At 38.8% G+C, this 20,104-nt stretch overlaps 1 protein-coding gene across 8 annotated transcripts; it reads right to left on the bottom strand.

The window, feature by feature from the left end:
* Window positions 1-812: 812 nt before the first annotated feature.
* On the bottom strand, window positions 813-18,776 carry LOC110693238. 8 transcript variants are annotated; one of them, XM_021870393.1, is made up of 7 exons: window positions 18,646-18,776; window positions 9,465-9,599; window positions 8,743-8,874; window positions 8,505-8,645; window positions 7,704-7,812; window positions 3,352-6,107; window positions 813-3,198 (listed from the first exon to the last, which is right to left on the bottom strand). In XM_021870393.1, exons 6-7 carry the CDS (start codon window positions 6,043-6,045, stop codon window positions 931-933), a joined length of 4,962 nt encoding a protein of 1,653 aa, XP_021726085.1. In that variant the 5' UTR covers window positions 6,046-6,107; window positions 7,704-7,812; window positions 8,505-8,645; window positions 8,743-8,874; window positions 9,465-9,599; window positions 18,646-18,776; the 3' UTR covers window positions 813-930. The 8 variants fall into 8 exon arrangements, with proteins under 8 accessions (XP_021726085.1, XP_021726079.1, XP_021726081.1 ...); XM_021870387.1 differs by adding an exon at window positions 9,787-9,878 and having other exon boundaries at window positions 813-6,107; window positions 18,646-18,765; XM_021870389.1 differs by having other exon boundaries at window positions 813-6,107; window positions 8,505-8,607; window positions 18,646-18,775.
* Window positions 18,777-20,104: the final 1,328 nt, after the last annotated feature.

The following is a 20,104-nucleotide window of genomic DNA, read 5'->3' on the forward strand; positions in this document are numbered from 1 at the left end:
AGATCTGGACGCCACAGCCAAGCTCCTGGTTTGGACGCCTGTGCCGGTGGCTGGGCTTCCAAGCCAGACGCCACCCCACCGGCTTTGGTGGCCGGAGCTGACGCCCCACCACGCGCCACCGTCTTCTTTTTTTTTTTTTTTTTAAAAAAAAAAAATAATTAAATAATTACCTTACCACCAGGTCGCCGCCTTTCCTCCGCCGTCGCCGCCGCCACCTCTTTCCCTTGCCGCCGCGACATTGTCGTAATTAATTTTTTTAGGAGAGGTAGATTTTCTGATTTTTTTAGAGAGAAGTAGAGACTGTTTTTTTTTTGTAAAATGAAAAGGGCAATAGAGTCAAACCAAGTTATATTTGTGGGCTTTATATGGTAATTTGCGGACGATGTTTAACAAATCCCTTATGACTTTAAATTGAAAGATAAGCCACAAAATAATATATTTGGAACAACAAATCTCAAAGAGAATCATCAGAACAAAAGCTTCATTATGCTATAAAAATTAAGCGAACTATATGTAAGATTATGCAACATATTCAAGGAGAAAAGGCATAAACCAGAATCAGACTAAAATGAGAAAGCAGTTGGGTTTATTTAGTAAGAAAGATGAAGGTTTTTTGGGTCTCAAATCACATGAAATTCTTACTAATAAAATTTTAATATAGAAAAACACTTTGAGCAGCCACTTCAATATATAGTAAATATATAAAAATATATATATATATATATATATATATATAAAAAAAAAAAAAAAAAAAAAAAAAAAAAAAAAAAAAAAAAAAACATTAACTGCAAATAAATAAATATATAGTAAGCTTAGAAAACACAGCAGCAATATAAGATTGAAGAAACATGCGGTGCAATTATACTTGATTTACACAGTAGGTGTTGCACCACAAAAAAGAGAAAAAAAAAAATGTAAAACATAGAAATGTCAGGATAATGATAGGGATGCACCCCAACCACTTATCTGATTTCGTTCATCTTCAGTAAGTACAAACCGCGGTAGAAGAAGTTGATCAGCAAGCCAATTATTTTTATCTTCATCTGCATCAGGAATAACAGAGGCTGGTAGTGAAACTTGATCGATATAACCTGTAAAATCACAAGTACTGCCTTCGAGGTCACTCCTTTTTCTTTTCAGCTTCAACTGCTTCTGATTATGTTCTTGAAGTCGAACATGATACTGTATAAAATCAGATAGGAGACGTGCATCTTCAGAGTAGTCGCTTTGTAAGAGCGCCCACAACTCCGTGTTGTCAGACTTTGAGGGGAGTGAAAGTAAACTGGACGGTGAGTCATCACATATCAGGTGGTCAGACAACGGTACCTTTTTCACCTTGAAGCAACCTTCTACGCAAAACTCTTTCAGAGAAGTGCAGAGGAGTAGCCCTCTATGTATGCTGCTCAGATTCGTTAGCCTATACAATTTAAGCTTCCTTAATTTAGGGAGAGCAAGTATGGGTTCGGGTACTTCAAAAATTTGCTCTATCTCCGGACAATCCACCACTTCAAGCACTTGCAAAGAAGAACAGAGGTGTAGCCCTCTATGTATGCTGCTCAGATTCTCTAGCATACGCAATTCAAGCTCCCTTAAATTAGGGAGAGCAAGTATGGGTTCGGGTGCTTCAAAAATTTGCTCTATCTTCGGACAATCCGCCTCTTTAAGCACTTCCAAAGAAGAACAGAGGTGTAGCCCTCTATGTATGCTGCTCAGATTCGTTAGCCCATCCAATTTAAGCTCCCTTAAATTAGGGAGAGCAAGTATGGGTTCGGGTGCTTCAAAAATTTGCTCTATCTTCGGACAATCCATCACTTTAAGCACTTCCAAAGAAGAACAGAGGTGTAGCCCTCTATGTATGCTGCTCAGATTCTCTAGCTTACGCAATTCAAGCTCCGTTAAATTAGGGAGAGCAAGTATGGGTTCGGGTGTTTCAAAAATTTGCTCTATCTTCGGACAATCCGCCACTTTAAGCACTTCCAAAGAAGAACAGAGGTGTAGCCCTCTATGTATGCTGCTCAGATTCGTTAGCCCATCCAATTTAAGCTCCCTTAAATTAGGGAGAGCAAGTATGGGTTCGGGTGCTTCAAAAATTTGCTCTATCTTCGGACAATCCATCACTTTAAGCACTTCCAAAGAAGAACAGAGGTGTAGCCCTCTATGTATGCTGCTCAGATTCTCTAGCTTACGCAATTCAAGCTCCCTTAAATTAGGGAGAGCAAGTATGGGTTCGGGTGCTTCAAAAATTTGCTCTATCTTCGGACAATCCGCCACTTTAAGCACTTCCAAAGAAGAACAGAGGTGTAGCCCTCTATGTATGCTGCTCAGATTCGTTAGCCCATCCAATTTAAGCTCCCTTAAATTAGGGAGAGCAAGTATGGGTTCGGGTGCTTCAAAAATTTGCTCTATCTTCGGACAATCCATCACTTTAAGCACTTCCAAAGAAGAACAGAGGTGTAGCCCTCTATGTATGCTGCTCAGATTCTCTAGCTTACGCAATTCAAGCTCCCTTAAATTAGGGAGAGCAAGTATGGGTTCGGGTGCTTCAAAAATTTGCTCTATCTTCGGACAATCCGCCACTTTAAGCACTTCCAAAGAAGAACAGAGGTGTAGCCCTCTATGTATGCTGCTCAGATTCGTTAGCCCATCCAATTTAAGCTCCCTTAAATTAGGGAGAGCAAGTATGGGTTCGGGTGCTTCAAAAATTTGCTCTATCTTCGGACAATCCATCACTTTAAGCACTTCCAAAGAAGAACAGAGGTGTAGCCCTCTATGTATGCTGCTCAGATTCTCTAGCATACGCAATTCAAGCTCCCTTAAATTAGGGAGAGCAAGTATGGGTTCGGGTGCTTCAAAAATTTGCTCTATCTTCGGACAATCCGCCTCTTTAAGCACTTCCAAAGAAGAACAGAGGTGTAGCCCTCTATGTATGCTGCTCAGATTCGTTAGCCCATCCAATTTAAGCTCCCTTAAATTAGGGAGAGCAAGTATGGGTTCGGGTGCTTCAAAAATTTGCTCTATCTTCGGACAATCCATCACTTTAAGCACTTCCAAAGAAGAACAGAGGTGTAGCCCTCTAGGTATGCTGCTCAGATTCTCTAGCTTATACAATCCAAGCTCCCTTGAATTAGGGAGAGCAAGTATGGGTTCGGGTGCTTCAAAAATTTGCTCTATCTTCGGACAATCCTCCACTTCAAGCACTTGCAAAGAAGAACAGAGGTGTAGCCCTCTATGTATGCTGCTCAGATTCGTTAGCCCATCCAATTTAAGCTCCCTTAAATTAGGGAGAGCAAGTATGGGTTCGGGTGCTTCAAAAATTTGCTCTATCTTCGGACAATCCTCCACTTCAAGCATTTCCAAAGAAGAACAGAGGTGTAAGTCCTTGTAAAGTCTTTGTAACTTTGGTAGAGAACTTACCTTTACACTAACCAAGTTAGGAAGAGCAGAGTTATGATGATTATTTTTGTTTGATTCAAATATCTCCTCCAACTCTTTACACCATCCCAACCAAAGATGTTTTAGATTTGGAAGGGAAAGTTGCTTCTCCGATGACGATGATGATATGTATTTTAATCCGTGACAGTAATATATATGCATCTCCTTTAAGTTTGTTGCCAAACTCAAGGTGGGAAAAACATCTCCCAGGTTTCTTCTATGTACATTACTTATCTTCAGAATTTCAATTGTTGCCGGGAGCATATACCAGGTTTCGTCATGTTCTATTTCCCAGGTGTCGGCATCTTCTAAATCCCAGGCTGTGTCATATTCTATTACTTCCCCTTCCCCTACTACCAGCATTATATTCTCAGACTCCCAAAAATCGTAGGTGTCAAAAATTCCATCTACAATTGAAAATCGCCATTTTGGGTCACTAAGCAAAAATCTGTGGCAACTTAATGACGATGGTAAAGATTGAATAAGCTTATTGAAGCCAGAGCTGTCAGATACATTCCATGGCAAATAGTTTACCCTTTCCAAACACTTTAATTTTTCAATCCCGTCTGGAGCCTTTTCAAGCATCACAGCACGCCAAAGATCTAGCACCCTCAAATTTGAAAGCTTTGCCAGTGACGGCACATACTTTAGCTTTTCACATGATGCAAGTAAGAGCGCCCTTAAATTTGCCAAATCAGAAACACTCTCTGGTAACCTGTCGATATAAGTATCAGATAAATCAAGAACTGTGAGGGCTCGCATGTGCATAAAGAATGATTCTGCGATCCTCTTTAGAGGATTACCATTGAGCTTGAGCAATGTAAGTTCTGGTGTTGGAGGTGCCATACCATTCGGAATCACCTTGATAGCATTCCAGTTCAATGAAACTTTCACTAGTTCTTTGCACCACAGTTGTTCTTCTGGTACTCCATCTAGATACTGTCCTGGTTTTACCATGAAACAAGGATATTCTTTTGTGATCATAATACCCAGATCTCTCATCAAATCATGCATCTTAACACATTCAGAACCAAAAACATCAGTCCATGCTTCCAACAAGCATGAGTTTATCAGTTTATTCAAGTTTGCATGGCCCTTGTTCAGTTGGTTTGATCTGTTCCCTACATCATCCAGCAATCCCTCCATAATCCATTCATCTATTAGATGCTCCCTTGGTATCTTATAGTCTTCAGGATAAAGTATGCAACTCAAGAAGCAATTCTGCAGCCTTTGGTCATTCAGGTGATTGTAACTATACTTTAATACTGAAAACACGTATTCTTCCATCTCACTCTGCTGCTCACAAGAAGGTTGTCTCAGTTCATTTAGAGCATTTTTCCATACACGGACATCAAACACCTCAGTCATACTGCGAGCCATTGTAGCAATTGCAAGTGGCAAACCACCACACTTTTCGGCTATTGATCTTGCGATTCCTTTTGCTTCTTCTGTAAGTTTGTCATAGTGCCCAAGCTTGTCAACAAACAAGTTCCAAGCTTCCCCTTCCGAGAGAGGTTTTGTCTCGATGACAAAGCCTTTGCATCCCATTTCTTGACACACTTTACGTGAACGACTACTTAAAATGATCTTGCAACTGCTTCCTTCAATAGGAAAATCAATATCCTTTCCTAAGAATGGATTCCATTTCCACATGTCATCTAAGAAAAGTACAGTTGGGCCCATTGTGGATAATCGTTTGTGTAAAATAGCTGCGCGCTTCGTATCATCACCTTCTCCAGAGAGGTCCACACCAAGCTCTTTAGCAATTTCTTTTTGCAGTTTACGCTCATCGCAATTTTGCGAGACAGTTACCCAATACGGACGTCCAAAGTTGCTCTCATTTTTTAGCACCTCATTGTACAAGCACCTCAGCATAGTAGTTTTCCCTACACCTCCCATCCCATACACACCGATAATGCAGCGTTCATTATCTTTCAACCAATCAAGAATAGTTGCAGTATTTGTTGCAAACATTTCCCCTGCTGGGTTCTTCGACAAGAGCGGAAATTCTATTGGGCTATCATCAGGCAATACATATCCATGCGGAAAGTTACTCCGCTGCAACAGTTCATCAACTTGTGAAGTGTAGTTTTCTATGTTCTGATCATCTATTGCTTTGTTTTGAACCTCATCTCTAAACCGGTCTACAGCTGTTAACCAGTGTTGAACCTCCATTCTTCGCATCATTTTTGGCTGAATCTCATCGTGCTCAACTTCTTTACAAACATCATGGGCTCGAGAAAATAGTTTATCTGTATCGAATTTCAGAGCCCTCTTCTTGTGACAAGCAGAAGAATCATTAGACAACAGCCAATCCGAGCGACATATGGGCTGGGAGCTGGAAGCTGAAGAAGACCCTTGCTCGTGATCATAAATCACTAAAGTATCATGAGTTGCTTTCCTTTTCTTGTTTCCTGGCTGATCATCATCATGCTCAAGCTCTGTATCAAAGGACGGTTGTTGGCGGACCAAAGCTGGCACAAGTATAGTTTGATCATCATCATTAATCGTGCCTTCTTCGGGGGTATCATCCCCGGGTATATCACCAGATTCTCCAGCAGAGTTACTGAATATCCAACTTCCAACCAAGCCTGTGAATTTGCGGATTCCCATGAAATTGCTGGAGGTTTGGTTACACTGTTTCTCACTGCCTTCTTTGGCTTCTTCTTACAGTGCTAGAGTGAGAAAAAGAGACAAAGTCGGTAATTAAAGCACCTTCGAAAGAGGGCATTGAGTAATAAATTGGCATATAAACCTGTTAACTATGAAAGCTTCACCATTTAAGTCTACCATTTCATGCTAGGTAAATTAGAAACATACATCAGATCATGCACTTGATGGTTGAACAAAATTACTTCTCCCTTTGGATTATTTTTCTTCTAAATTTCCTTTTTCAGTATTAATTACGAAATACACTTTATATCACCTTCGAATGTCTTTTTTTCCTACTCATTTTCAAGATGCTTACTATGCTTCTCAATTTCAAGACTTTAATTACGAAAGACGGGGGAGGGGGCTGCCGAAAAAGGGAGGGGAAGATGAATGAGGGGGCTGCCGGAAAAGGGTGGAGTTGCCGGAAAGTTGCTGTCATGGGATGAAGGTGGAGGGGAAGAGGGCAGCCATGAATGAAGGTAGAGGGGAAGGGGAAGACAGCCATTAATTAGACACTCTCTCCTCCTAATCACATGAATAAAATACACTAATTGTAATTATCAAATTTTGTCTCGTGAACCGCAAACCCCCTAAAAGTTGCAGATAATAGAGACCAGAGGTTGTAGATAAATTAGAAATAGGAGTAGAAAGGTGAGGGTTGATTGTTGATAAGAGGAAAGTAAAAATAAGGTAAGGAAGAGCGAGGAAAATGTGGTTTTCCTTTCCTTGTTTTGTATAAAGGAAACTATTTTTCACTATTGGGAAAAATTGTTTTCCAATCCTTCACTAAATTTCCTTTTTTAGTGTTAATTACGAAGTACACTTTATATCACCTTTGAAAGTCTTTTTTTTTTTTTTTTCCTTTTCATTTTCAAGACGCTTACTATGCTTCTCAATTTCAAGACTTTTTTTTTTCCTTTTTCTAAAATGATTTGGACCAATATTGTGTAAATACAATAATTATAGTCATTACAAATCTAATTATTTTACTACAAACATACAACTGGAGGTGTCATTTGAGTTCAGGTTAGGGTACGGTTGGATTTCAATCAAGTGTTATTTCGTTGTTCAGACCCTGTAAAATCAAGAACAAGCCCCCTGTGTTTCCTCCTTATGAACAATGGGCTTAGCTTATGTCGTTATAATTGCAAGCAAACAGGAAAACATGTTTGAATTACAGGTTCCAGCTAATAGGTGATCGGATTTATAGTTTGCTTCCAAGCAAAGTGTTCAATACCAAAAACAAAAATTGAAGCTCCAAGAATTCAATCATATATAGTTAAGATCTCACACATTTTGATAGCTTAAAGGCGAAGGCCATTTTGAGCCTCGAATGTGTTGACTTTTGTGTAAAGGTTTCATATGCCTTAATAGCTTAGTCCTTAGTTTTTTTGATTTTTTTGTTCTTAAAACAATACATGACGATCATAATGTCATAATAAAAAATAAAAAATAAAAAGGCGCAGGCAACTTTAGCTGGCTATGTAGCCTTGAATTTCTCACTAAGCTAGTATCAGTCAAGGGTCTCAATTTATTGCCTTTTAAAGGTAGATCAGCAGGTACATTAAGTCATAGACTAGATTAAGGAAAAAGAACAAGAAAAATTATCATCTCCTCACCTCGATTTGAAATTGCTGGTTGCAGTGTAATCCTTTACCCCTTAGCCAGAACCTAGGCTACAAGAATCAAATGATTTCCTTGGCCTTTAAATATTGCAAGAGCAGTGAGCTGAAGTAGAATAACAGAAGCAATTGGAATTCAAGATTTTGTATGAATCCAAAACACAAAATAAATAATGACTAAGAACAGCAAAAACTGTTTGTAAAAAAAATAAATAAAAAATAAAAAAGGACAGCAAAGATGGAGTAAATTTAAACACCATAAGGCATAATCACAAATCAATGGTTTGGTACAACCGTAGTCTAAATTGTTGGAGGTAAAGGTGCAAAGCAACTAATTAAAGGAAATAATTTATGAAAAAATTCCAAAGAAAGAAATATACATAGGGAAATGATTCCACAATTTATCACTTTATCTTCGAGTGAACTATGAACACTTTTCTTTTTCTTTTTTTTCCCGAAAGAAGTGAACTATGAACACTTATATTTTCACAAATTCTGTTTTTATTTTAAGAATGAAAAAAAAGAACAATAAGGCCAATAAAAAATAATTGGAGTAATATGTTTTAGAAAGAGAGATCGTAGCATAATATATCAGCATTTGGGAGCTGGGAAAACCTTAGGAAAACTGTAATGAAATAATTTGTTGGACCTTTGATAGACTAAAGAATATTGAATAAAGAATTAGAATAAGAATAATGTAATTTCTCAAGAGATGAAGCTACGACATGAGGCAACTATAAGATGAATATGGCAACTGAAAGAGGAAACAAAAAAAGGATTAACATGTAAATTATGTACCTCTAGCAGCCTTAATCTTTGTCTCAATTTCAAGCAAATCCGAGTAAACTACTGTAGACAGGCTAATATCAGATTGAAGCCATGCCACAGCCCACAGGAGGTTCTAGAAAATACAGTAGAAAACGGAACTGGTTCAATAACCTAGCAGAAGAATAAACCAGAATATATATGAGAATACAAGAACTAAATATTTTCAGTAAAAAAAAAATCTCAGCCATTTTATGTATATTATTCAGACCTTATAATGATGAACTTATACTTCAAAACCCTGCCAAATAAGACTTCAGAAGGGTAAAATAATCTCTCTTGCCTATCTTCTGAATGTACTAGTCCTTCTTGTTTTCTTTAAATATATCAGTATAATAGAGTCCTGAAATAGGAAAATTGACCAATAATCAGGCCATGTTTAACTAGAAATACCTCCATGGAATGAAATTAAATAGAAAAAAAATATGATATTTCTCCATGTTTAACTCATAAACTAGTAGATCATTGTTACTGTCAGAGAAAGATTCAAGTAATAAAGTAGGATAAAAAGAACATTCATAGCAAAATAATTTCATTGCCATAGCCTCATAATCCACAATAAAATTTGTGAAGAACTACCTTTTATAACACATTTTTTTTGCTTTTTTTTTTTTACAAATGATTACTTATAAGTTTTTGTTTTACAAAATAACTAACTTAAAATCTTAAATAAAGATGTTGTGCTATCAGCATCACCTTGAAACGGAAACCATCAAACTTAGGATACTAAATATTTTATTAATTTATGGCATAATTTATCAGCCTTTGGAAGGGGAAAATCCTTGGGAAAACTGTACATAATGAAATAATTTAATGGACGTTTCTTAGACAAGAGGATATCGAACGAAGATTTAGAAAACGATTATGAGATTTCTTAAGAAATAAAGCACAACTGAAACAGGAAACAAAGGGAGTAACTATTAAGTGATGTACCTCATAGTTGCCCGACTTTTTTCTCAATTTCTATTAAATTGTAGTAAACTCCGGTAGATTTGTAGAAGACGGGCTGATTTCAGATTGAAGCTGCGCCTCAGGAACAGCTTCCACAAAATACAGTAGAAAACAGAACTGGATGAATAAAAAAACACAGATTATATATGAGATACAGCAAGTACATATAGATAACCAACTGAATTCCAGCCATTTTGAGTATGAAAAGGAAGAAAGTGGAACTGTAAAAACATAAAATTGATCTTTTACTAGAAAAAGTAGGAAGATTGTAATTAAGTGAAAGGTATTGCTTTACTATTTAGACCTTAAAGTGATGAACTGAAAGTTTAAAACCCTGGCAAATCAAACTTCAATAAGGTGAAACAATCTCTACTGCCTTATATTTCTGAATGAGCCCTGAAAAAGGGATAAGTGACCAATAATCAGGTCCATGGAAATTCAGAATGTATGTAATATGACTGAAAATTGGTTACTGTTAAAAAAAAAAAAAAAAAAAAAAAGAAAGTACATGGTATGAAATTAAAATAAAGGTACTAAATGCAGGATTTTTTTTCCAAACTAAGCTTTTTTAACAAAATATTTTGCAAAGTGAATTCGTGGCCAAATTATTTACCAAACTAAGCTTCTGGGGACAGCGTTTTATACCATGGTTTTTTTTAAAAAAAAAAATTAAAGTATAAAACGCTGTCTCGGACAGCGTTTTTACTTGTTGACTTTTTTTTTTTATTTTGTAAATTTCTAATTCAAAAAAAATAAAAAAAATAAAATAAAATCAAATGTAGTAAAACGCTGACTGAGGCAGCGTTTTATGTGTTTAATGAAAAGCTGGCTCAGTCAGCGTTTCTTTCGCTGCTGTAAAACAGACGCAGCTTCCTCTGTTACTTGAACTCCCCCATTTCATTCTTCTCAGGTCTCACCCAATCTCTCCCTCACTCAATCTCTCTCTCACGCAACCCAAATCCCCCTCCCACCGGCGTCTCCCATCGACCACCGCCCGCCGACGACCGGCCGCCAACTGCTCCAACGCCCCTCTCTTCACTTCCTTGTCGAATTAGGTACTTGCCCCCTTTCTCTTAGGTTTTTAAAATCTAGGTTTTTTAAAATTGTTGATTTATTTTTGTGAATGTTAGTGTTGATAATGTTGAATTGTTAGTGTTGATAATTGTTGGTAATGTTGAATTGTTAGTGTAGATAATTGTTGAAAATGTTAAATTGTTAGTTTAGATAATTGTTGATAATATTGATAATTGTTGATAATGGTTGATAATTTTTAGTTTTTGAGTAATTGTGATAACCTACATTGTTGTTTAATAATGGTGATTTAGGGCTTCTAACTTGTTGTAATTTGAAAAGTATGTACATTGTTGTTTAAATATGGCGATTTAGGGATGAGTTAGTGCCTTTAAGTATAATGTGTTTTGGTTGTTATGTAGAATATGGCTGCACAAAATGTTGTGTTGTTACGATGGTGGGGAGGTGAAATTCTGTTTGATGGACCCCGTGTCGAGTATAGTGGAGGAAATATGGAACCACTAACACTTGAACCGAACATGACTTTCAATGATTTGATGAACGAGGTTCATAGTAGTATTAGTTCAAACCCAAGGAATGTTGAACTAAACATTAAAATGAGGTTTAAGACTGGCAATGGGGTTCAAGTGTTACTTGTTTCTACGAATAAACATCTAAAAGCTTTGAGGAGCGTTGTTGCAACGAAGGATGTTCCCACTGAGATATATGTAGAAATGGTGCCTATATGTACCCAACAAAGTACTCAGCCAGAACAGCAATCTACATATATTTCCAGTTACAACACAGAGTCTTTCCAAGTGCCCTCACACGACATCCCATCGAATGAATATGGGATGGGATCTTTCAGTAGAATGCTGCACGACGATCAATTTAACATGCCGTTTAGTTCTCATATAGCTTTACCTGTACATGGGGGGACATATGTGACAATGTTTGGCCAACCTGGTCCTTCAACATCAAACACTGTCACGCCTTCACCGATGCAATTGCATACTTATTCGCCTATGCAAGATAATGTTCAAGCATCATCGTCTCAACCTGTGCCAAATCATCTTGAAACTATTGTGAATAACGAATTGTCTGTATATAATGTGTATGCGGAAACAAAGGATGAGGCCGAGAACGGAGAGGAGGAAGATGGACTGCAGAACATGGATGTTGAACCTGCACATATGGAAGTTGGCGAGCCCATGGTTAGAATTCCCATACCTTGGTTTAGTCAAATAAACGAGAACTATGAAGTTGATCAGTATTGGACCGAATCGGGTAGCCATACATCGTTTGTTCCCGGGGAGAATTTGAGAAGGGCATGTATTTTGAAAGTAAGAAAATGATTCAAGAAATTGTGAAGATGTATTCTATACAGAGGACTCAATTCTACACCACAGTGATCTCGAATGACAGTGTCCTTCATCTGCTGTGCAAGAAGAAATGTGGTTGGTCCCTACGCGGTACCAAATCAAGTGAGCACTCGCGTGGCTTTACCCTACTCACGTACAAAGGCCTGTATCGGGAGAATTGTGTCACTGAAGTACTATCTATTGATCACCCATACTTGGATTCGTCCATAATATTAGAGTATGTGAAGTCTTTTATGCAGAAAGATCCGTCCTTGAAAGTTGAATTCATACAGGAACTCATCTCTAAGCAATTTCATTTTCAAGTTCCGTATCGAAGAGCATGGTATGCCATACCTGAAATATTTGGGGATTGAGAGAGTTCTTACGGCAAACTTCCGCACTTCATGCAAGCACTCCAACAGTCAAACTCGGGAACCGTTGTTGTATGGAAACACAAAGCTCTGGTGGATGGTATTTACTCCAGCAACATGGAAGTGTTTGAACTAGTGTTTTGGGCCTTCGGTCCTTGTATTGATGGTTTTAAACATTGTATGTCTGTTATCTGTATCGATGGGACGCACTTGTACGGGAAGTATAAAGGAACACTGTTGGTTGCTACAAGTGTGGATGCAAGCTTCCAAGTATTTCCGCTAGCATTTGCGTTGGTAGAAGGGGAAAACACTTCCAGCTGGTCTTGGTTTTTGGGCTGCATTCGGGTTCATTTCACGCAACGAGATGGCCTCTGTGTTATATCTGATCGACATCCTGGGATCATTGCAGCAATGAATGATCCTAACATTGGATTCACCGAGCCGCGAGCCTATCACAGGTTTTGTGTTCGCTACATAGCTTCTAACTTGAAGACTCACGTGCGAAGCAACGATATGAGAGATATGTTCAAGGCTGTTGCGTACCAAAGGCAAGAAAGAAAACTTCAAGCTAATATGTGTTTCATCGGTGAGGCATGTACCAAGGCCATGGAGTATATTGTTCAAGTCCCGTTTCCTATGTGATCTCTGTTTCACGACGCTGGTCGCAGATTTGGGATATGTACTACAAACTTCTCTGAAACATTTAACAATATGTTGAAGGGAGCTCGGTTTCTACCGATCATGTCCCTAGTCGAGTTAACTTTCCACATAGTTAACAGGTATTTCACTTTAAGAAGGGAGTCTTCTGAGGCTAGGTCTGAACAAGGACTTGCATACCCCCCCAAGGTCACTGTCATTCCGGAGAACAACACCGCAAAAGTCAGATATCATAGAGTGGATGCGTATAACCGCCGATTACATATTTACCAAGTTACAACAGAAAGGGGAGAGCGACTTGGTAGAAAAGGAGGTCATAAACATACTGTTAGCTTTGAGTTGAGAACTTGTACATGCAACAAACCATGGATATTCCATCTCCCATGTTCTCATGTTCTAGTTGTCTGTGCGGCGTATTCACTATCAGAGCGACCGTGGGTGGACCCTATGCTGCAATCGGAGGCTTATACGAACACCTATGCACCACAGTTCTTGCCTATCCCCTGTGAGACGACTTGGACGCAGTACATCGGCCCTAAACTCATATCGGACGACAGCATGGTACGAGGAAAAGGTCGGCCAAAGTCAAAGCGCATACGCAATGAAGTGGATGAGACTAACCGGCCCCCGAGTAAATGCAGCCGCTGTCACCAGCAGGGTCACAACCGGACAACGTGTCCATCTAGACCGACTGGGACCTAAGTTTGTATCTGTAATTTGATGTAGTAGAATAGCAGATTTATTTTGTATCGTATTTTGTAACGTTTGTAACATTTGTAACACTTTGATCATTTCTATTTTGAATGTTGTCATTTGAAATTTTTCGTCGATGCCTTTAACTCGTCCAGCTCATGTTTAATTGATGATCTAGTAATTGTGTTGATAATTGGTGTATAACGTTGCTAATGAACAGATTTCATGGATGGACAAGATAGGACACCCAAACCTGTTAACTCTTCTGTCCTGACACTACAGGACAAACATCGGAGCGTTGACATATGGGACCAGTCGATAATATTTCATCCATCAGTCATATACTTATGCATGTTAAATTGATATACTATCTGATATTAATTGCGTTCGTACGAGTTTTTATCAGGTTGATCCAGTGAGGCTGCTGGTTTGCAGGCACTACACTACCAGGATTATGGTGGACTGGGTTGTCGATCAACGCGTTATTGCGTACGTCGAGTTGGGGGTATTCATCGGATGGCTGGCTTGGGTGGTATTCATCGGATGGCGTTCAGGGAGATCGATCGAGCGCTTGTCACTGAGCTCTCGGAGAGGTAGAGACAGGAGACGCACTCCTTCCACCTACCTGTTGGGGAGGCGACCGTTACGTTGCGGGACGTCGCGATACTCACGCGCCTTCCTATACATGGGACTGCAGTGACAGAACATGCGTTTGTCGATCCCGTTGGTTTGGTAGCTCGGGTTCTTGGGTTTCAGCCAGGTCCCGACGAGATCAGGGGGTTCGGGTTGAAGATTGGCTAGATACGCGAGACTTTTCGTGTGCTGCCTGTGAACGCTGATGACGCCACGGTTCAGAGACACGCTCGGGCATACTTGTTCCTGCTCATCTCGGGTGTGTTTTTCAGCAAAAAGAGTTGGAGCCATCTGCAGCTTATTTACCTACAGCTGTTAGACCACGACTGGGATCATATCCATGGCTACAGCTGGGGTAGTGCTTGTTTAGCGACGTTGTATCGCCACCTATGTAGAGAATCCCACAGTGATTCTGGCGAGATCAGAGGTCCCTTGATTGTGCTTCAGGTAACTCACCTAATTATCAACAATCTATTTTGTCTATTACTTACCTAGTTTATACTTAACCTAGTTTTGTATTTTTGTGTTACAGTTATGGGCTTGGGAGCATATCCATGTAGGCAGACGAGGTAGGCCTGCTGTACATCGGCAGGGGCAGCAGGATCGGGACGAGCAGTACCAGGCGTACGATGCTCCACCGCTCCCTACACCTGGCGAGGCATACGGTTGCAGGTTTGTTACAGTTGTCATTACTTTAGACTTAATACGGTTTTATTATGCTAGTTGACAAACTAAAACATGTTTTTGGTATTAGGTGGGCGGTCCCCAGACTGACACATGCGCATGCAGCGAGGAGTCTTCCGTACTACCGAGACGCCCTTGACCGACTCACCGAGGATCAGGTGGTAACTTAATGGGAATTTGTAAACATTTAATAAATATGATTCTTGTCAGTGCACTAACCTACTTACGGTATTACTTTTGATGTGTTTTTGCAAGTGAAATGGGATCCGTATGTAGCTGACTTGGTTGATGCCATGCCTGCTCATCTGCTGGATCATCAGGCAGAGTGGCGTGCCAGGACCCCCATGATATGTTTCGAGGTTGTGGACAATCACCTACCCGACCGAGTCATGCGACAGTTTGGACTACGCCAGCCTGTCACCCAGCAGTGTGACACTAGTATCCGCCTGCACGGCGTTGACCGTCGGGAAAAGGGGGAGACAAACTGGTCAGTGGAGCATAGGGTTTACATTGACCTATGGCAGCGATGGCTGGAGTTCGTCGTTGGAAATGATCCGATGCAGGGCGTTATGGATCCTCACGATCCGTACATGGTATGATACAGGCGTGTTACACGGCGTTTCATCAACCCTAGCTACACACCACCATCCACACATTACCATCTAGCATATGACGTTATTAGCGGATATGTGAGTTTCTTTTATTCTACTTATTTTCATCAATTTGTAAATTTCTATATCATACAACTGACTGATCGATGATTACTTCAGGCGGTAAATATAGTGGCGATGGTTGATGCACTATCAGTCGCCCTTGCAGACGGACCCACCAGAGCCCAGGTCGAGCGGGTGCGAGATATGGGCGTTGCTACCTTACAGAGATATGGTCACGGCTATCTCGTCCACGAGCGGGACGATTATGATGGCCACTCCGTCCATTCACAGTTCGAGTAGCGGTGGAGGTGATCCTATGTCACCCAGAGATGCAGAGGATTACATCATCCACAGTTCTGCGCCCACCCCTACCTAGGAGGACCCATCGTCCAGCCAGCAGACTCCCCCACCGCCCAAAGACCCATTCACTACCATTACTCATTACAGGAGGCGTTGTGTCAGACGGAGGACGACAGACGGGATAGAGAATCGTTACCCCGAATAAATGAGTCGGGATAATATTATCTGATTTATTTGCTGTAGCCGGATATTCTAGAATGATGTATATAACACTTACATCATTAATGTAATAAATGTTTTTTTGAATAAATCTGTATGTGGTTTGAAGTTTATTTTCCTTATCAGTCCAAATCGGACTTATGTCGGTCAAAATAGTTCCTTCTAGGCCGATATATATCAAACACAAGACATTTGGGCTCCATAATGAGAAACGGGTAGAAGCGATGGCCCGTGGTGGTTAATGTGGTGGCTCATGGTGGTTGTAGTGTTGTTAGGGGTGTTCGGAGTGTTCTGAAGTGCTTAAGGGTGGGTGAAAGTCCCAGGAGATGGTGGTTGGCGATGGTCGATGGTGGTGGTAATGTTGGGGTTGGTGGTGGGGGTGGTTGTAGTGTTGTTGAGGATGGTTGGAGTGTTTTGAAGTGCATAAGGGTGGTTGAAAGTGACGACGGGAGGTATTGGTTGGTGGTGGTCGACGGTGGTAGGACGGTAGGGGTTGGTGGTGGGGTTGGTGTTTGAGGGTGGTGGTTAATTGAAGGCTGGGGGTGATGTGTTGAGGGCAGAATTTGGAGTGGGGAGGCTGCTGCTGGTACTGTAGTCCAGCATAAAAACGTTGTTGGAGCGTTTTATGTACAAAAAAAAATTGTACATAAAACGCTGTCTGGGACAGCGTTTTTATGTATAAAAAAAATTGTACATAAAATGCTGTCTCGAATAGCGTCTTATGTGTATTTGAATTTTTATTTTATTTTTTTGTTTTTAAAACCAGAAATTAAGAAAATCACAAAAAAAAAAAAAAAAAGACAATAAGTAAAAACGCTTTACGAGACAGTGTTTTGTACTTTAAATTTTTTTTAAAAAAAACCAGGGTGTAAAACGCTGTTCGAGACCTCAGAAGCTTAGTTTGGTAAATAGTTTTACCACGCATCCACTTTGCAAAATATTTTGCCAACAAGGCTTAATTTGGAAAAAAATCCCTAAATGCAGGTATGATTTTACCTAAATATAGGACAACTTAATTTTAGTCAAATTTTATTTTTCCAGGCTTACCCTTGTTTTAACCTACACCCATTAACTATTTAATTACCTTTAACATTTAAAATGTAAACATATCTCATAGACCCATAGTCTTCGGTCTTCACCCATTTTTCATTTTCAAAGTACAAATAATTTGCCTATTTCACAAATTTTCAGAACCAAAGCCATGTTATCACAAAACCATTTTGATACTCATATTCAACCTGTTTGTAAAATATTTCCAGAAGCCTTCATCTTAATACTAGCTATGATTTCCGAGCCCCTTCACCGCCTATCGGAATAAGAATCCGGGGCCCTTTACTATCTACCGGAGTTAATTTCTGGGGCCCTCTACCACCTCCCGGAGTTAATTTTCGGGGGCCTTCTACCACCTCCCGGAGTTAATTTCCGGGGCCCTCTACCACCTTCGGGAGTTATTTTCCGAGGCTTTACTTTCTATAACTTGCAGAGTTTAAGTGGCATGACGCATGAACATCCCATGCCTGATAAGTTTGGGGACTAATTATTCGTCTTCTCGTTCTTCTGCCATTAAAAAGTTATATTTTGCATCTTCTATTTATCAAATTACCAAAAATGAAACTTTGAGAATGGAGATTAGAGAATAGGAGGGAGCGGACTTCTTAGTTAATAAAGGGTCGTTTGGTTGGAGCTTTTGGAGTGAAGTTAGAGTCTATTCCATCCGTTTTATTGTTTGGTTAGACAAATTTAGGTATGAAATCTTTAATTTAGGCTTATAAAAAAAAGGGTAAGATAGTCTTTAGAATATTTAAGTGCTATTTTTTAAATTCTGCATTTAGTACTTGTGATAAAATATTCATAATCCATAATTCTTTACGTTTGACACAATAAACTAGTAAATCATTGTTTCGAAATGAAGAACATTAGCAACAAAATAATCTCAATACTATAGCCTCAGAAAGCACACTACAACTTTGTTTTGAAATAACATATTCTGATCTGAATTTTGCTAATCTAATGTGATTGTCTAATTTGACTGAATTCTAACCTTTTTCTTTTTTTTTTTACAACCAAAACTCTGACTTGTTACACATTAATGTATAAGAAAAAACATTACCAAATGGAAACATATTATATTAGTCTTACGGAGTAATGTGCAAATATGAATAGAAAGATCTGGTATTGTATGAATTTTTCTGGTGTGGTCCGACTTTTTTAAGTGTGGACATGTGGTCTAATTTGAACTAGGATAATTAATACTCTGTAAGGATAAGGGCAAGAGAACACGGCCTAAAATAAAACAGCAATAAACACATTAACAAAAGTGCATAAACTCATCAATTCTTTTAAATTACGACCGTAATCCATTAATTTTGAGTATGGAGTATTAATTCTAACAATTACAAGTTAAGATCTCAAAAAAATTAAACAAAAAAAAACTTGAACAATATGTTTGTTAGAAACGAAAAGGCTAACGGCTTCATAAAGCTAAAAATTAAGCAAATTTTGAATGAGATTATGTAACACATTCAAGACTGAGGAAATCAGATTAATTAAAATGAGAAAGCAGAAGAATATTCGTATATACCTGTACTGTGATGTCGTTTTTTCCACCGGTGTTTATCAGAATTCAGAAACTCTAGTGGTGAAATTGTGTATGAAATATGAAACTAAAATACAAGTGAATGTTTAGTTTTAAGTGAATGTTCTATCAATACAATTCATATAATATATACGAATCCAAGTCTTCAATTGACTAAAGTCACTGACTAGTAAATAGTCAAAAAGTTGATTAGTGATTTTCCTTGAAATTACTAGGAAACTTCTTTTTTTGGGTCCAATAATGGAGGGTCATGCACTTAGAGTGTGCAGGTGTCAAAAACACCGGATTCATACTCCGTTGATTAGTGATTTTCCTTGAAATTACTAGGAAACTTCTTTTTTGGGTCCAATAATGGAGGGTCATGCACAGTGTCCACGTGTCAAAAACATCGGATTCATACTCCGTATTTCAATTTGTATAGATACAATAATTCAGTAACTTAACTTTGAAATCGACCCCACCAAACCTGGCCAGCCGATTTGAGTACCCGAATTGACATTTCTACGTAAGAGTAAAGGGGAGGTAGTCTCTACCCTCAAGCATCCTCACTTGGTAGGATTTAAACCCCAAACCTCTAAGATGTTAGTTAATAAACTTACCAAGTGAGTCAACACTTTGTCAATACTAGAACACTTAAAAGAAACTTCTTACTAATGGCTTAGATTATGCGTCAAATTTACTACTCTTCCTGTTTCATAATCATTGTAGCAATTTAACTAGCATATGTGTTAATGTATAACTTAATTTGACCATTAAAATTTACAATTATTTCTTATATACAAAAATCACTAGTGTGTGATCCGAGGCGTTGTCTCGAAATGTTAATTTGAGTAATTATTTTTAAAGTGTGAATTTTCTGTATAAATCGTTTGGAATGTAATGTTGAATAGCGGAGAGATTACAGAGAGTTTTATGAGTCTCTTTTATGTTTGTTTAATGATTTTAAGAGTTCAAACTCATACCTCAAAAGCTCAAATTCCCAAGGTATGGGGTTTAGAAATTTAGGGGGAAGGTGGGTGACTCATTATCATGTTTTCAGGTATCAAATAAAAGAAAAAGAAAATTCATTTCATACTCTTACCAAACATATGGTATTAAGAATCAAATTCTGGACTCATACCACTATGGTTCCATTCTTGATTTTAACACCCCCTTATTGAGTTAGTGTTAACGTAGCCAATATTTTCCGATCCAAAAAAGAAAGTGGCTACATTAAGTCGTTAACACTAACTCCATAAGAAGGTGTTAACAGAGCCACTTTATAGTAAGTAATTTGAACTTTGATGAATAAAAATTCTCCTCTCGCTAGGACACAAAACAGACAGTTATTAGCAAATAGACCCCTTTTTAGACAAAAATTTCCCTATTACTTATTTAGATAAATTAGGTCTTAGTCTTGAGAGAAGGTAAGCTAATTATAATCGTATATCTTTCTTTCTAAGAA

The sequence above is a fragment of the Chenopodium quinoa genome, unplaced genomic scaffold (genome assembly GCF_001683475.1).
Source record: "Chenopodium quinoa cultivar QQ74 unplaced genomic scaffold, ASM168347v1, whole genome shotgun sequence".
Classification (NCBI taxonomy): domain Eukaryota; kingdom Viridiplantae; phylum Streptophyta; class Magnoliopsida; order Caryophyllales; family Amaranthaceae; genus Chenopodium; species Chenopodium quinoa.

Bases quoted from the DNA above. Each gene is read 5' to 3' on its own strand.
- LOC110693238 (XM_021870389.1), bottom strand. From the start codon at position 6,045: ATGGGAATCCGCAAATTCACAGGCTTGGTTGGAAGTTGGATATTCAGT.